The following is a 17,984-nucleotide window of genomic DNA, read 5'->3' as shown; positions in this document are numbered from 1 at the left end:
TTTCAATTTACTGACTTGAAAATCATGGTGCCAACCCAACCACAGGCAAACAAGCAGCAACAGCAAAGAGAGAGGGCGGCATATTTTCTCTGTCCTCCTTTATCCTCTAAGGAAGGTGTGAGAAACCTTTGGCTCTGTGGATGTCACTGAACTACAGCTTCCATGCAGCTTAGCAAGCAAGGCCAATAGCCAGGGATGGTGGGAGCTGTGGTTCAAAAACATCTGGAGGGCCAAAGGTCCAAAGGTGCTCTAGTGATAACTCAAGAAATTAGGACTGTGTTGAAAACACCCACAGACTTTATTCAGCCTTGGCCCTGTATACCTGAAGGAGCGTCTCCACCCCCATCGTTCAGCCCAGACACTGAGGTCCAGTGCCGAGGGCCTTCTGGCGGTTCCCTCCCTGCGAGAAGTGAGGTTACAGGGAACCAGACAGAGGGCCTTCTAAGTAGTGGCACCTGCCCTGTGGAATGCCCTCCCACCAGATGTCAAGTAGATAAAGAACTACACGACATTCCAAAGACATTTTAAGGCACCCCTGAATCAGGAAGTGTTTAATGTTTGATATTTTACTGTATTTTTAATATTTTGTTGGGAACGGCCCCAGTGGCTGGGGCAACCTAGTCAGAGGGGTGGCATATAAATATTATTGTTGTTATTGATCCCAGAAACATAAGCTGCAAATTTGTTTCATCTTTTTACAAGTGCTCTGAATTTGTGTTAAAATGTGAGGGATTTACTGCTGCATTTTGAAATATTTCAAACTATAGTTTGTTAATCCAATTTTGAGGAACTTCTTTTTGTTCAAAGGCACCCCTGTAAGTCAGGGCTGGGGAAGCAAGTAGCTGGGCTACAGATTCCATCACCCTTGGCCATGCTGGCTGGGGCTGATGGGAGCTGAAATCCAGCAACATCTGGAGGGCCCCAGGTTGGAGGAAGCTTCCCTAAGATTACCTAACTGCCCCGCTGATGCCATGAAGAACAATCTCCCTTATTGTGGACCATGTTTTACTTGGCCAAAAAAACTCTCTGCCTAATGCATGAAGCAAGTTGGTGGGTACACATATATATTCATAAACATAATGGTGCATTTTATTTAAGCAAGTGCATGCATAATAAGCACTGTACACAGATTTAAAGAAAACAAGTGCTTGCTTAGTCAATCTACAATGTAAGAGACTTGTCACAAAATGGGGAGGGGAGAGCTACCAGATTTCCAATAATCCAGGCACACTTCCTGCTCGGTAGGATTGTGCATCAGATCCTAAACAGGGTCACCTGACTTTGGTTGAGACAGCCCTCGATTGCTCAGAACCCACCCAGAGTGATCTGAGGCTGTTGAAAGGCAAGGTGATGAGGCTGGGGGAGGGTGGAAGGAAGAGAAGAGGCTGGTAGCCTCTGCTGGGTCTGCTTCATCAGTAATTCCTTGCAGGGAACACACCACAGAAGCGACACCCACAACATTAAATGCTGTGTCTCTTTCTCCCATCCATTCCTGACCACATATTTAATTAGGGGTTTAAAACCCCAATTAGGCATTAGGGAAGGCCCCCCAAATCAAATCAGGGCCCAGATCCAGGTTGGGTCAGGTCAGCCCAGTATTTTCCTGCTTTGGATAGGGGTTGATCTGAAGTGCTGAATCTGACTCATCCTTTAGGCTTGGCTCTTTGGCACACTTGCTGAAGAGGCTGGCAGTAGTAGACCTTGGCACCTCAAATATCAGTGGTGCCCTGTGCGACGACACACACACACCTGCCTCTTGCCTTCCATTGAACTTCATAGTTGTGGGCCTTCTGCTGCGTCCCAGAAGCTCCATGCCCAGTTTAACCAAACCGGTCACACACCTCTAGCTCTGCCCTTGAGGTTGGCTACTGCTGAGGCAGACCAGGCCTTTGGTCAGGGCGCAGCCTGACCCCCTCCTCTGGCAATCTGCACAGAATTTTGCTTAATGGTTGCCATAAATTTGATTTTAATTAATTTTATAATGAATGTTTTTAGAATGTTGGATTTTTGATTGTTGTTAGCCGCCCTGAGCCCAGCTTCAGCTGGGGAGGGCGGGATATAAATAAAATTTATTATTTATTATTTATTATGTAAGCAGGACAACTTGCTTCGGAGAGAAGGATGCTCATAAATCAATGCATGGATTCTCTTTGGATTTAGATGCTGCAGTTCGTCCAGACTTTAAGCAACTCAGAACTTGGTGACTGCTGGTTTACCTCAGATGGGAGCTGACAGTACAAGAAGTGCCATATTTTAATTTTGGGGAGGAACAGAAGCCAGATATATATATATATATATATCTGCAGCACCAGATGGTGGCAACTCAATACAATCTAATGTTTTGCCAAGTCTTCCAGAGTAAGAGAGAAATATACAAAGCCCAGAGGAATGAAAGCATCAGCAAGTATGACAACACCTCAGTGTCCCAGAGAACACATTATTGACTTTTTCCACCCTCAAGGGAGACCTGCAGAAATAGCATTTTCTGCTCGTGCTGGTTTTTAAAGTGGAAAAAGAAAATGATTACTCACTCTCTCTCTCCCTTCTAGTAAAGCAGAGATGGAAACAGGCAGTTGTGATTTCTGTTGCAAAACCAACTCTTGGTTCTGAAAGCGAGAAAACCCAGATTCTTGTGTAAATTAGGCAGTGTTACATCAGTGTGCAAGTTCTGCCTTTCAATAAGGGCCTGCAGATGCATTGCTTCGCATTTAACAAGAAAACTGCTGTGTTTCCCCCTCCTTTTACTTCTTCCAGTCACACAATCTTTTTCTATTAAATTTTCCTCCTTTAGAGAAGAGTAGGAGCTGAGGGATCTATAGCAGGGTGAACTGAGAATGTTCTTCAGGAAAACAAGTAGGTAGCCGTGTTGGTCTGCTGTAGTCAAAACAAAATAAAAAAAATCCTTCCAGTAGCACCTCGGAGACCAACTAAGTTTGATATTGGTATGAACTTTCGCACACAAAAGCTCATACCAATAACAAACTTAGTTGGTCCTTAAGGTGCTACTGGAAGGAATTTTTTTATTTTGTTTCTTCAGGAAAACAAATAATTTTCACATCCATTAACACATATCAGATATTGGAGAATCTAGACTGACACAATGATCTCTAAGGTCTGGCTTTCTTATCACACCCCATAGGGTTTTTACGCCTGCAGCCATGCACCTCCACCACAGCTGGTGCTTCTCTTCTCTTTTGACGACCAGCAAACACTCTGGAAGTTGATGGCAAGCTTCAGCTGGTGTGAAAAGGAGGATCTGGGGGTCTTCCAGATGGAAAGAGTCCCCATGTGCCAAGCATGCTGCATTAGGGTTGTTGAAAAGGCAAGCAAAAGGGAAATTAAAAAACATGGTGTACGTGGTAGCATGTTCTTGTATATAGACCAGGTGTTGTGGGGGAGGGAACCTTTGGCTCTCCAGGTGTTGCTGAACTACAACTCCCATCAGCCCAGCAAGCCTGGACAAAGGCCACTGATGATAGGAGCTGTAGTCCAGCAACATCTGGAAAGCTGAAGATTCCCCACACCCAGCATATATATTTTCAAAGGAGCACCGGAAGGTCTGCAAACGGAGGTTGGAGGTGGGGATGACTGATGTTCTCCTCTTCATCACAGTGGCTGATTGTTGTTGTTGTTGTTTGGAAAATGTCCACACAGGAGATTCCTCTGTGCCAGAAACAATAAACAAATGTGTCCATTTTCTAAAAGTAGAGATCTCTTCTTCTATCATTTTCAAGGATACCTGGAAAATAGGAAGGATATTAGTGGGGAAATAGTTAATCTTAAAGAGGAGGATATTAGGGGCAGGAAACAAGGGAGGGCTGATGGAACCTCTGCATTTCATTTACTTATGTCTACAGTGGTACCTCGGGTTAAGAACTTAATTTGTTCTGGAGGTCCGTTCTTAACCTGAAACTGTTCTTAACCTGAAGCACCACTTTAGCTAATGGGGCCTCCCACCACAGCTACGCGATTTCTGTTCTCAGCCTGAAGCAAAGTTCTTAACCCGAGGTACTATTTCTGAGTTAGCGGAGTCTGTAACCTAAAGCATCTGTAACCCGAGGTACCACTGTAAAGATAATTATTTGTGTCCTCCGGTTGCTCCAGTTTTTTCTCTCTCTGTAGCAACTTACAGTACAGTGTGAGAACTAAGTTCACGATTGGGTTTTGTTGTGTATGTCACATTTGCTGTTAATGTGCTTCTTGTCTGATAAAGTTTCGATGATTAAAAAAATTAATTAAGTAATAATAATTAGGCCCATGCTGTTCAATAAACTAATCAGTTCAATTACATGTAGGAAAGCTTTTGGCCCTCCAGATGCTGCTGAAGTACAACTCACACTAGCCAATGTTGCCGTTTCACCAGGTTCCCCACACCTGCCCCAGAGCAAAAGAGAAAACATTTAATGCTATTCTAAGATGGTTTTTGCCTGTCGCTATAAGCTCTTGGATTAAAAATAATAAATCCTTACACTTATTAACTGTGTGGAAGGCGCATTGCTAGACCCTCAAAATATTTTAAATCTATTCATTTAACCCAGGCATGGGGAAACTTGGGGCTGCCAGATGAACTATAACTCCCATCACCCTTGACCATGCTGGGGCTCATGGGAGTTGTAGTTCAGGAACATCTGGAGGGCCAAACCCTAATTCTATACCCCCCCTCTCTCACACACACACCCCTATTTAATTCTCACAACAACTTTGTGAGGTAGGGTAGGCTGAGAGAAGCATGACTGACCCAAAGCCAGCCAATAAGCTTAGGGACCAGAGGATGGTGTGCCAGTTAACCATTGCATGGGCTCTCCATCACTGCCTGGGAGATGAGGGTGAGCTAGAGAAGAGGCCACAGTGGAGGCAATTTTTTCAAGGCAACTGCAGTTTCAGTTACTATAAACAGACCCTAATAAATGGCCTGTGCAACAGGCGGGTTGTTCTGAAAAATAGCTCTGTAATCAAAATGTCTCAAAAGACACCAGTTTTGAGCACTTGGTGGGCAAAGAACATCATCAATCTACCTAGCAGATCCAAGGCAACACCAATGACAAAACAGGTGCATGAAGCAACTTAGGACACCATCCATCATGGTTGTAAGAAGAGCCCCAAGACAGCTCAAGCGAGTTGTGACTAGCGCTGTCACTCTGAAAATGCAACCAAAACACATCTTCGAGTTTTACACTATATAGTCTAATAAACCCTAAACACCATAGAATAAACCATAGAATCATAGAATTGCAGAGTTGGAAGGGACCCCAAGGGTCACCATGTTCAACCTCCTGCAATGCAGGAATCTCAGTTAAAGCCTCCATGACAGATGGCCAGCCAACCTCTGCTTAAAAACATCCAAGGAAGGAGAATCCAAGACCACAGAAAGAGTCCGTTCCACTGTCAATAGCTCTTGCCATCAGAAAGTTCTTCCTAATGTTTAGTCAGAATCTCATTTTTTGTAACTTGAAGCCATTGGTTTGAGTCCTACCCTCGAGAGCAGGAGAAAACAAACTTGCTCCCTCCTCCATGTGACAGCCCTTGAGATATTTGAAGATGGCTGTCATATCTCTTCTCAGTCTCCTCTTTTCCAGGCTAAACATACCCAGCTCATTCAACCGTTCCTCCTCAGGTTTGGCTTCTAGACCCTTGATCGTCTTGGTCACCTCTTCTGCACATGTTCCAGCTTTTCAATCTCCTTCTTAAATTGTGGTGCCCAAAATTAGACCCAGTATTCCAGATGTGGTCTGACCAAGGCAGAATAAAACGGTACTTTTACTTCCCTTGATCTGGACACTATACTTGTGTTGATGCAGTCTAGAATAGTATTAGCTGTTTTTGCTGCTGCATCACACTGTTGACTCAGGTTAGGCTTGTGGTCCACCAAGACCATGGGTAGGCAAACTAAGGCCCGGGAGCCGAATCTGGCCCAATCGCCTTCTAAATCTGGCCCACGGATGGTCCAAGAATCAGCGTGTTTTTACATGAGTCGAATGTGTGCTTTTATTTAAAATGCATCTCTGGCTTATTTTGGGGGCATAGGAATTCATTCATTCCCCCCCCCAAAAAAAATAGCCTGGCCCCCCACAAGGTCTGAGGGACAGTGAACCGGCCCCCTGCTGAAAAAGTTTGCTGACCCCTGACCAAGACCCCTAGATCCTTTTCACATGTACAGGTGAAACTCGAAAAATTAGAATATCATAGAAAAGTTCATTTATTTCAGTAATTTAACTTAAAAGTTAAAACTTAAAAGGTGAAACTAATATATGAGATAGACTCATGACATGCAAAGCGAGATATGTCAAGCCTTTATTTGTTATAATTGTGATGATCATGGCATATAGCTGATGAAAACCCCAAATTAACAATCTCAGAAAATTAGAATATTGTGAAAAGGTGCAGTAGCTATTCAATCCATAGCACCTGCAATGGGTTCCTGAGCCTTTAAATGGTCTCTCAGTCTGGTTCAGTAGGAAGCACAATCATGCGGAAGGCTGCTGACCTGACACTTGTGCAGAAAGCCATCATTGAGACTCTCCATAAGGAGGGAAAGCCTCAAAAGGTAATTGCAGAAGAAGTTGGATGTTCCCAAAGTGCTGTATTGAAGCACATTAATGGAAAGTTATGCGGAAGGGGAAAGTGTGTAAGAAAAAGGTGCACAAGCAGCAGGGATGACTGCAACCTGGAGAGGATTGTCAGGAAAAGACCATTCAAACATGTTGGGGACTTTCACAAGGAGTGGACTGAGCCTGGAGTTAGTGCATCAAGAGCCACCACACACAGACGGATCCTGGAGATGGGCTTCAAATGTCATATTCCTCTTGTCAAGCCGCTCCTGAACAAGAAACAACATCAGAAGCGTCTTACCTGGGCTAAAACAAAAAAAAACTGGTCTGTTGCTCAGTGGTCCCAAGTCCTCTTTTCTGATGAGAGCAACTTTTGCATCTCATTTGGAAACCAAGGACCCAGAGGCTGGAGGAATGGGGAGGCACACAATGCCAGATGCTTGAAGTCCATTGTGAAGTTTCCACAGTCTGTGTTGATTTGGGGAGCCCTGTTATCAGCTGGTGTTGGTCCACTGTGCTTCATTAAGTCCAGGGTCAATGCAGCCGTCTACCAGGAGATTTTGGAGCACTTCATGCTTCCTTCCGCAGACGAGCTTTATGGGGGTACTGACTTCATTTTCCAGCAGGACTTTGGCACCTGCCCACACTGACAAAAGTACCAAAACCTGGTTCAGTGCCCATGGGATTACTGTGCTTGATTGGCCAGCAAACTCGCCTGACCTGAACCCCATAGAGAAAGATGAGAGACATGAGACCGAGCAATGCAGAAGAGCTGAAGGCTGCTATTGAAGCATCCTGGTCTTCCATAACACCTCAGCAGTGCCACAGGCTGATAGCATCCATGCCACGCCGCATTGAGGCAGTAATTGATGCAAAAGGGGCCCAAACCAAGTACTGAGTACATATGCATGCTTCTACTTCTCAGAGGTCCAATATTGCTCTATTTGCAATCCTTGTTTTGCTGATTTCATTTAATATTCTAATTTTCTGAGATTGTTAATTTGGGGTTTTCATCAGCTGTATGCCATAATCATCACAATTATAACAAATAAAGGCTTGACATATCTCGCTTTGCATGTCATAGAATCATAGAATCATAGAGTTGGAAGAGACCACAAGGGCCATCGAGTCCAACCCCCTGCCAAGCAGGAAGCACCATCAGAGCACTCCTGACATATGGTTGTCAAGCCTCTGCTTAAAGACCTCCAAAGAAGGAGACTCCACCATACTCCTTGGCAGCAAATTCCACTGTCGAACAGCTCTTACTGTCCGGAAGTTCTTCCTAATGTTTAGGTGGAATCTTTTTTCTTGTAGTTTGGAACCATTGCTCTGTGTCCACTTCTCTGGAGCAGCAGAAAACAACCTTTCTCCCTCCTCTATGTGACATCCTTTTATATATTTGAACATGGCTATCATATCACCCCTTAACCTCCTCTTCTCCAGGCTAAACATGCCCAGCTCCCTTAGCCGTTCCTCATAAGGCATCGTTTCCAGGCCTTTGACCATTTTGGTTGCCCTCCTCTGGACACGTTCCAGTTTGTCAGTGTCCTTCTTGAACTGTGGTGCCCAGAACTGGACACAGTACTCCAGGTGAGGTCTGACCAGAGCAGAATACAGTGGCACTGTCATGAGTCTATCTCATATATTAGTTTCACCTTTTAAGCTGAATTACTGAAATAAATGAACTTTTCCATGATATTCTAATTTTTTGAGTTTCACCTGTAGTGCTATTAAGCCAGGTGTCCCCCATCCTATATTTGTGAATCTGGTTCTTCTTGTCTAAGTGTAGAATCTGACATTTGTCCCAAGAGAAATTCATTTTATTAGTTTGGGCCCAGTGCTCCAATCTGTTAAGCACATATTGAATCCTGATTTTCTATTCAAAGGCATTAGTTATTATTAGTATTATTTAGTAAATTCGTGTAACTCTCTTTATCCATAGATCTTAGGGCAGTTTACAACATAAAATTACTATATAAAAAACACAAAATACATAATAAAAATAAGAACAAAAACAAACCAATAATGCCTCCTCCCCCCATCACACTTAAAAGGGCATTGTATGTCAGTCTGTCAAAGGTGCCTAAAGATGTATAATGAAGGCGCCAGCTGAATTTCCCTGGGGAGAGCATTCCACAAATGGGGAGCTACTGCAGAAAAGCCGTGTTGCCACCCTCTGGACCACTCATGGAGGGCTACCTCTCCCTGTTTGGTGTAATCTGCAAATTTGATTACCATCCCTTCAATACCTTCATCCAAGTCATTTATAAAGATGGGCCCAATACAGAACCCTGCAGCCCCCCACTTGTTTCTTTTTTCCAGAGTGATGAGGAACCATTAGTGAGCAACCAGCTACAAAGCCACCTAACTGTTACCTCACCCAGCCCACATTTTACCACCTTCTCCATAAGAATATATTGGAGGACTTTGGCAAAAGCCCTCCTGAGATCAAGATACACTACATCCACAGCATTCCCCTGATCCACCAAGCTTCTAATTCTAATTTAAAAAATGAGATTTGTCTGGCAGGACTTGCTTTTGAAAAACCAATGCTCGGTTTTAGTAATCACAGCCTCCTTTTCTAAGTGCTCACCAACTGTTAAATGATCTGCTCTAGGACCTTTCCTGGTATTGATGTTAAGCTGACCAGTTGGTAATTACTTGGATCTTCTCTTTCCCCTTGTTTGAAGATGGGGACAACGTTTCCCCACCTCCAGTCTGTAGGCACCTCACCTGTTCTCCAAGAATTCTCAAAGGTTATAGACAAAGTCTTGGAGATTACATTCGCAAGCTCCTTGAGTACCCTTGGGTGCAGCTCATCAGGCCCTGGTTATTTGAATTCATTTATTGTAACTAGGTGTTCCCTTACTACCTCTTGTCCTATCTTGGGCTGCACTTCCCTTCTTGCGTCATTTATTCTGTTAACATCAGGGTGGGCACTACTTTCATTCTGGGTGAAGACAGAGGCAACTCCCTGTAACTGTTGGCTACTCGTGTATACTCTTTCTTCACGATTTCCCCTTTCTTCCATTTCTTAGACATACCCTCCTTAAATCTCAGCTCACCTGTAAGCTCCTTATGCAGCCACACTGCTTTCTTTAGATGCCTCCCACTTTTCTTTTTTGTAGGAATTGTCTGCTTTTGTGCCTTCAATATATCATCTTTAAGAAACTCCCATCCATTTTGGAGTCCCTTTTCTTTGAGTATTTCTGACCATGGAATCTCACCCAGTATTTCCTGAAGCTTTTCAAAATCAACCTTCTTAAAATCCAGAGTGCATACCCAAGTACACTCAGCTTTCCCTTGCCTCTGTGAAACCCAAGAGGACATAATCATTTCCTCCAAAGTTTCTGAGGACTTCCACTTTGTCCATCAGTTCCTTCCTGTTGGTGAAGACCAGGTAGATAGATGATCCCCTTGTTGCTTCTTCCACCTTCTGGGAAATGAAATGGTCAGCGAGGCAATTGAGGAATTTGTTGGACCTTACATTCTTGGCAGAGTTTGAGTTCTACAGATATTGGGGTAGTTGAAGTCTCCCTTGACTACTATATCTCTCCTTTTTGAATGCTTGGTAATCTGCTCTAGGGAGGCTCAAATATGTCTTGCTTGTTTCCCATACTCTGTGCTTTAGTATAGAGACATCTGAAACCATGAGTCATTCCCTCTGGCTGCTTCCTTACTGTAGTTTCCTAGCCTTTACCAAGTTTCTGCAGTACCACCTCAGCTTCCTGTGCATCAGTGAATGTATTATCACTAGTACCAGGTGTTCCCCTGTTGTCTGGAATGTTATCTCGCCCTCAGAATTTAATTTAAAGCTCTTCTGATCAGGTTTGTGAGACTCTCAGCAAAGACATTCTTGCCAACCACTGTGAGGTGCACCCCATCTCTTGCCAGAAGTCCTTCCTCAAGGAAGCAGAGACCATGGTCCAAGAAGCCAAACTCTTCCTGATGATACCACTTGTGTAGCCAATGGTTTACTTCCAGTATTTTCCTCTCTCTTCCTGGGCCATGACCTTCAACAGGAAGCAGTGATGAAAAAAACACCTGTGGCCCAAGGCCCTTCTGCTTCCCACCCAGAGTCCCGTAGCCCCTTGCTATGGAAGGCTGTCTCTGGTAGTATCATTTGTACGTACATGAATCAAAAGGAAGGGGTTGTGGTCAATGAACTTTATAAGGCTTGGCAACTTCTCTGTCACATCATGAACCTTCCAGGACATCCTGTTACCACCACACAGCCTCTGTTCCCCTCAGCAGGGAGTCCCCTCCTGCCACCACACCTCTCTTCCTCTTCTGGGGAGTTGTTTTGGAGGAATTGGTACACTGCATCTTTCACAGCCACCTCTGTGTTTTCTGAAGTCTACAACTGCTGTCCTTGCTCCTCTGGCCCAGAATCAGTGTTTGAGATGAGGGCATGGAATCAATTTTGCAATTCCAGTGACGCAGCATGGCTACTGGCACTCCTGGTTCTGTGTGTCACATTCCTCCAGGTGTTTGTCTCCTGCAATGGGCAATCTTCCTCCTCCCTAGGAGCACCCTGGCTGTGTTGCTGTTCCAAGACTGTCCACTTTGCTCTGTCAATAATTTCCTCATCTATACCAACAGCTCAAAGTGTGAATAAGTGGGCCTCAATTTGATGCACCCTCTCTGCCAGCCAGGCAACCAGCTTTCACCTGGGGCAGGCATAGTTTTGCACATTCTCAGGCAGGAAGTGAAACATGGCACAGGTATTGCAGGTCACTGCAGCAGCTCCCTCGCCATCCATGTCTCTTGGTCCTATGTACACTGTGAGGTGGCACTCCAGGCCTCCCTCTCAAACTCCCCCACTAGATGCCCTCACAAATGCTCCTGTTTACATGTTTTATCATAATATCATACAATCATAATACCCAACCTTATTATCATACAATCATATCATTCAATGGTGATATCATACGATCATATTGCACAATCACAATATTGCACAATCATTCAACCAGTATTTGTTTCTGTTTCATTCAACAGCAGCAATGAGCTGTTGTAACATATCCTTCCAGCATTTTTCATTTAAGTGCTTCTTCTCTCCTGGTCCCTTTCTATTTATAAAAGCCATAACAATCAAAGTAAGCCGATATTTACTTACCTCCCCCAGAAGTTAAACTCTGGCTCATATTTTGTAACCTAGCAGAGCTGGTAGGACAAGCAGATCCAGAATTGAGAGGCTCCTGGACCGACGAAGGACACCTTTCCTGTTGCAGGAGACCCAGCAGGGACCCGTATTTCCCATCTGACACAGACCCCTGCGTCATATGCACGTCAGGCATAGAGGGAGGGTACGCTGAAGCTGCAGTCAAATTTGGGTTGCCCCCTGAAGGCAACTGCCATAGCTCTGTAGCTGGTGGTGTGATGCCCTGGAGAAGAGGAGGAGGATAGGGGCTTGTCGCTGCAGCAGCTGCATTATCATCCGAGCTAGATAGGTTTAAAGGAGGCGGTGCATGGTACGGCTTAGCCCATTGCGGCGAGAAGTTCCACTGCTGGGAAGATGTGTGGCTTTCTGTTTATTAAAAGGAGGAAGGATGTAATCAATGCATTTTTATTGCATTTTGAAATTGTTTTATAATAAATACAACCGCCAAAAACACAGAGAGACCACATGTCACCCAAACATAAGGATAAAGGTAAAGGGACCCCTGACCATTTGGTCCAGTCGTGGCCAACTCTGGGGTTGCGGCGCTCGTCTCGCTTTATTGGCTGAGGGAGCCGGTGTACAGCTTCCGGGTCGTGTGACCAGCATGACTAAGCTGCTTCTGGTGAACCAGAGCAGCACACGGAAACGCCGTTTACCTTCCTGCCAGAGCGGTACCTATTGATCTACTTGCACTTTGACGTGCTTTCGAACTGCTAGGTTGGCAGGAGCAGGGACCGAGCAACGGGAGTTCACCCTGTCGTGGGGATTTGAACCACCGACCTTCTGATCGGCAAGTCCTAGGCTCCCACAGAGTCACCCGCGTCCCAAACATAAGGATACTCATGACTAAAGGATGTGCTAGGAAAGCATCACTCAGTGGGCACAACCATTAAATCTTTTTCCTTCTTACCCTGTGAAAAGGCTTCCAGGAAGCCCAGCTATTGAAAGACAGAATCATGCCCTCCAGTAATGTATACCAAGAACCACTGGAGTCTGGCGACCAAAAACCTACTTCTGTTTTAGCACCTGTATTGCTTAAGTCCTCAAAGTATCTTTGCAAGAGTGGAAGGTAAGGAGAAAGCTAAAACAAATCTCTCCATCTCCAGTGACCCCACACACCCTGGGCCACCCAACCAAGTCCAGTTGTTACCAATCATTCCTGAGTTTGTATCTGTCATGGATTTGAATTGGTCTTTTGTATGTGCCGTGGCTGTTTTAGGCTGTTTCATGTATTTGTATCTGGGTTATAATATTGCCAATCACTTCATGGTGCTTCATGCAAATTGATTCATAAATAAAATGGAGGAGAAAGAGGACAGCTGTTCCCCCTCCACCATCACAAAAAGAGGCAGGAAAACACACAGGAAAATGTAGGGTAGCACTTCTTTGATGCCACAGTGTATAACTTCCCTACTAAGCAGTCAGAATGACTGCTCAGTAAGCAGGTTGTCTGGAAACTATCATGGAGGCTGTGAGCACACTGCACATTCAAAGCACATTCAAAGCATATTCTCTCCATCAAAGAATTCTGGGCACTGTAGTATGTTAAAGTTTGATGGAAATTGTGTCTCTGCAATGGCTAAACTACAGTGCACAGAATTCTTTGAGGGAGAGAACCACAGTGCAGCTGTGGCTGTACAAGTTTCTTGTCCACAGTAAGTCAACATTATTACATAAGTAACCAGTAGCCAGAAAATGTGGAGGAGAAGCTCACCATGTTTTACAATTCCATCCTCACCACTGTTCTTTCTGCTCAAATCCTGTGGAGTTTTGGATGTGCTCAATGCTCTAGAGAAGTGCTCATCCACCACACTGTTAATGTCTCCTTGGAAGTAGGTAAACACCACACACTGGGCTCCCCACTCTGTTTTCACAGGCTGCTTGCATTTGCTCAGCTTTGTGGAGTCCTTCCTCTCTTCCATTTCTAGGGACTTTTGTCTGTGCCTAAAAACAAAGAGAAACAAAGTGATGGAAGAGTGGGTTCTGGCTCAAAAAATATGCTTCATTAAACTATTTTTAAGTTGCAAATTAAAAACAAAATAAACAAAACAGATGCAAGGGGTGGGTAATAAACAGGTTGAAAAAGACTCAATAATTATACATACTGGTAATCTCAATAATTTATTTCTGCTTTATATTTTCTTTACAGGAGTTTTGAGGTGAAGAGTAGTTTAGAGTATATCAAGGGCAGGGAACAAGCTCACAGTGATCTTTACCCTTGTATACAGTAGTCAATAAAGGCTTTCCATATTTTCTCAGATGGGTCTTAATCTTGTTTTCCTTAGTTTTTGTGTTACCCTAAAACCAAACTTTACTGTATCATTGGTCACCATTTATGTTCTAAGCTATCACTGCCTGTGCAGTCAAGAGCAGATTACTTAACAGAGCGGGGCAGGGGGTTGTTTGCTTGAAATTGGCTATGATGATGAAGGAGAAAGAATTGTCTTTCTTGTTAAAGGAGATGGATACAATATAGGGTTGCTGGACCCCAGGGCAGAGCTGATGTCTCCAGGTTCACCTGCCCCCCTCCCCTCCCCCGTGGCAGGTGGAGGGCTTGACTCTCCAGGTAGGTTAAAGGTAAAGGTAAAGGTACCCCTGCCCGTACGGGCCAGTCGTGTCCGACTCTAGGGTTGTGCACCCATCTCACTTAAGAGGCCGGGGGCCAGCGCTGTCCGGAGACACTTCCGGGTCACGTGGCCAGCGTGACAAAGCTGCATCTGGCGAGCCAGCGCAGCACACGGAAACGGCATTTACCTTCCCGTCAGTAAGCGGTCCCTATTTATCTACTTGCTTTCGAACTGCTAGGTTGGCAGGCGCTGGGACCGAGCAACGGGAGCGCACCCCGCCGCGGGGATTCGAACCGCCGACCTTTCGATTGGCAAGTCCTAGGCACTGAGGCTTTTACCCACAGCGCCACCCGCGTCCCAGCGCCACCTGCGTCCAGGTAGGTTAGAGTGCTTTTAAATTTTATTATTATTAATAATATTTACTAATTATTATTGTGCATGCAGTCAGGAGTGCCAGCTTGGCCCTGCGACCGTGAGTGCCCGGGACCGCGGGTGCCATGCAGTGTGCATGGCCCTGGCACTGAAATATGTTGGTGCCCAGCCCCTTCATGGGAAATTTTGTGGGTGCTCGGGCACCCAGGGCCCCAGGGAGTTGGCACCTATGCATGTAGGCTTGAAATTATAGTTAGCTTCAGCCCACCAGAACTTCGTTAAACTTTGCATTTGTTTTATTTGAACGACATGCTCTCAGTACGTGACTCGTATGTGCCATTTGGGACGTGGGTGGCCCTGTGGGTAAAACCTCAGTGCCTAGGACTTGCCGATCATATGGTCGGCGGTTCGAATCCCCGCGGCAGGGTGAGCTCCCGTCTTTCGGTCCCAGCTCCTGCCCACCTAGCAGTTCGAAAGCACCCTTAAGTGCAAGTAGATAAATAGGGACCGCTTTATAGCGGGTGTTTCCGTGTGCTGCGCTGGTGCTGGCTCGCCAGCTGCAGCTTCGTCACGCTGGTCACGTGACCCGGAAGTGTCTTCGGACGGCGCTGGCTCACGGCCTCTTGAGCGAGATGAGCGCGCAACCCTAGAGTCGGACACGACTGGCCTGTACGGGCAGGGGTACCTTAACCTTTACCTTTATGTGCCATTCAGTATGGAGGGTTGCAAACTGCAAAGGATATGATTTAAAGGACCGTCATGTTAAATTTATCTAGTCTACCACCGTTGCAAAGCAGATGCCTCCTGGCAGTCCATGAAAAGCACACAAACAACACCAGCTTTCCTCTGCTCAGACTCACCAGCAACAGGTATTCAGGGGGCATATTGCCCCTTCCAGTGTTCAAGCTGTGATAGGCTGATAACCCAAATAAGAACATATGAAGAGCCTGTTGGAATAGGCTAATGACCCATCTAGTCTAGCATCCTGCTCTCATGGAGAGGCCCGTGAGAAGCCTGCATGCAGGACCTGAGTGAAACAGCCTGCTTGCAATTCCTGGCCACTGGTATTCAGAAGCATAAAATCTCCAACAGTGAAGGTGGAGCATAGCCTTCTCCTCCACGACTTAGTCTAATCCTCTCTTAAAGCCATCCAAGTTGGTGGCCCTCCCTGCCTCCCGTGGGAGTGACTTCTGTAGTTTAACTCCACACTGCCTGAAGAAGCACTTTTTTTTGTCCTTCCTGAATCACCACATCAGCTTTGTTGGATGTCCACGAGTCCTGGTGTCATGAGAGAGGGAGGAATGGCAGCACCAGCGCACAAGGAGGATGCTTCAGCAGGTCTCTGGGGGAAACCACCACGTTTGCAAAAAGGGTGTGTGTGTGGAAAACTCACCTCCTTACCCCCCCCCCCCCATGGAAAACCAGGGCATAAAGGTTTTTGAACAGAACTGCTGGAACCCTGAACAGATTAACATTGCAACGTTTTGTCATTGCAAGTCCCATTTGGATGTTGACAGGCCTCCCGTCCTCCCATGATGTTACTTGAGCCCTTTAAATGCATTGGGATTGTCCCCATCCTCTCCTCTTACAAAACAAGACATATTTGGAGCTAAGGGAAGGCATTTCTTCTTCAGCTACCCAGGTTTGCTTACCCCAATGTACTGCTTTCTTATCAGCCACCCGGCAGAGTTCCTGTCCCTCCATACAGCTCATACTGCAGCGCTCCAGGTTTCCATCTCCACGCTGATGCTGGAATTCGGCAGCAATCCCAGGATGAAGAGAGGCCTGCGTCAGATCACACTACTTGTTCTCTGTCCTTCCAGCAATGACTGAACTAGGCGTATCCTTCAGGCTTGCTAGCAGGAATGTGCAAAATGCACCCTGACAAGTCAACCAGGTTTGGAGGTTTCAGGAATGAGGAAAATAAAAAGGGTTGTTTGGTTTGGGTTTCTACAAGGCAGCTTTTGGCAACGAGGCACACAGGCAACCTGAGGAACTGATGCATATATTAGAAGGCTAGACTCTGGTATCGTCCAGTGTGCCTGGCCAGGGTAAAAAATGCAGCTCTCTCCCACCCCTTACTGTTCAGATACTGAGTCGCAAATGCAACCCCTTGTTTCACCCTCTCGGCTCACTCCCACTCTCCCTGCACATCGACTGCCTCCCTGAACTTGTGCATGGTGCAACCTTTGAATCCGTCCCTTCCCACTTCACCTCATTCCCAGCTGTAACCAAATTTCAGGCAATGGGTGGGAAACCTTTTCTAGCTGACATTCCCTTCAAGGCAAGGGACTGAGAGGGGGGGCGCTTGCCTTGTGGGGGGTGGGGGCAGCGGCATAAGCGAAAATGGGCCTTCCAACAAACGTTGATTTCTACCTTTGTGCAGAGAACTGGTTTCAATATCTTCTATCTATCCAGGCCAGCAAGCATTATTAGATCTCAACAACATGTTCCAACCAGGCACAAATGCTCAAGGGAGTTTGCAAAGGAGGGCCGGTGTGAAGTATGGCCTGGCAAGAGCCTTGGGAACCAGATGAAAAGAGCTGGAGGCCAGCATTTGTCTCCCACTCCAAGGCCGGAGGTGCTCCACCTCTCCCAACTGTCTAATTAGAGCTTATCAATGCTGCCTGTGTCAGGGGAGGGTAGACTTCAGGTTTGTTTGGATCAACTTTATTTTTCACTACAAGAACATCCACCCAAAGTTCAAGAGACATGAAGTTAGAATTAAAGGGCAGGTTGCTTCTGGGCACATTCTGAAGCCTGGCCGTTCGTTTTCAGCACCAGAACTGAGCTGAGCTCACACGAAAATGCATTCCTGATTATCGTTTTTCATTTTTACAGCCTAATTAGGTAAGTCACGTTGTTGCTAATTTTGTTAAGACAAGTGAGAGTCAGAAACCCTTGCCATCTACTGCAGGATCTCTGCTCTGAGAGCTTCCCATAGATCCTGCTCTACTTTCCAGGCACCTCTGGCCTACAGTATGTAACCCTTATGTAAGCCTTAACCTGCCACCGCTGCCCAGTGGCTTAACAATGGGCAGGCTGCTTCAACCAGAGCTTTTGCCAAGGGCTTTAATCCATACTTAATCCTGTTCCCTTGTCTTAATGCAGAATGACTTCATGGGCCAAATTGGACCATTGGTAGGGTAAGATTGGCCTGTAGGACAAAAGTTCCCCTCTCCTGCTGTAAGGCATTATGTATACCTAGAGCATGATATCAGTAAATAATACCACCACCTTCTTGGGCGTGTAGAGATAGTCCCTTTCACGCTGCTCTAGGTGGAGTGAGCAGACTGGGTATCTGGGCAGGTTGGATGATCCTGCCCAGAAGCC

The 17,984-nt window shown here is 45.8% G+C and overlaps 1 protein-coding gene across 2 annotated transcripts; it reads right to left on the bottom strand.

Annotated features, from left to right (window-relative positions):
• Positions 1-3,475: 3,475 nt before the first annotated feature.
• Positions 3,476-16,514, bottom strand: VGLL1 (vestigial like family member 1). Of its 2 annotated transcripts, none has more exons than XM_083595672.1 (4): positions 16,304-16,514; positions 13,451-13,656; positions 11,668-12,078; positions 3,476-3,739 (listed from the first exon to the last, which is right to left on the bottom strand). In XM_083595672.1, the coding sequence occupies exons 2-4, from the start codon at positions 13,632-13,634 to the stop codon at positions 3,699-3,701; spliced, it is 636 nt and encodes a 211-aa protein (XP_083451798.1). In that variant the 5' UTR covers positions 13,635-13,656; positions 16,304-16,514; the 3' UTR covers positions 3,476-3,698. The 2 variants fall into 2 exon arrangements, with proteins under 2 accessions (XP_083451798.1, XP_083451797.1); XM_083595671.1 differs by having other exon boundaries at positions 13,427-13,656; positions 16,304-16,501.
• Between the last annotated feature and the right edge of the window lie 1,470 nt (positions 16,515-17,984).

This window comes from Podarcis filfolensis, assembly GCF_964270895.1.
Source record: "Podarcis filfolensis genome assembly, chromosome: Z".
Lineage (NCBI taxonomy): Eukaryota > Metazoa > Chordata > Lepidosauria > Squamata > Lacertidae > Podarcis > Podarcis filfolensis.
The sequence above is the reverse complement of the archived record's forward strand: the minus strand, read 5'-3'. Positions and strand labels throughout refer to the sequence as shown.

Bases quoted from the DNA above. Each gene is read 5' to 3' on its own strand.
- VGLL1 (XM_083595671.1), bottom strand. From the start codon at position 13,634: ATGGAAGAGAGGAAGGACTCCACAAAGCTGAGCAAATGCAAGCAGCCT. The intron at 12,079-13,426 runs GTGAGCTTCTCC...TTTAATAAACAG, and splicing joins GGATGGAATTGTAAAACATG to AAAGCCACACATCTTCCCAG. The intron at 3,740-11,667 runs GTAAGTAAATAT...CCTATTTTCCAG, and splicing joins GAGTTTAACTTCTGGGGGAG to GTATCCTTGAAAATGATAGA.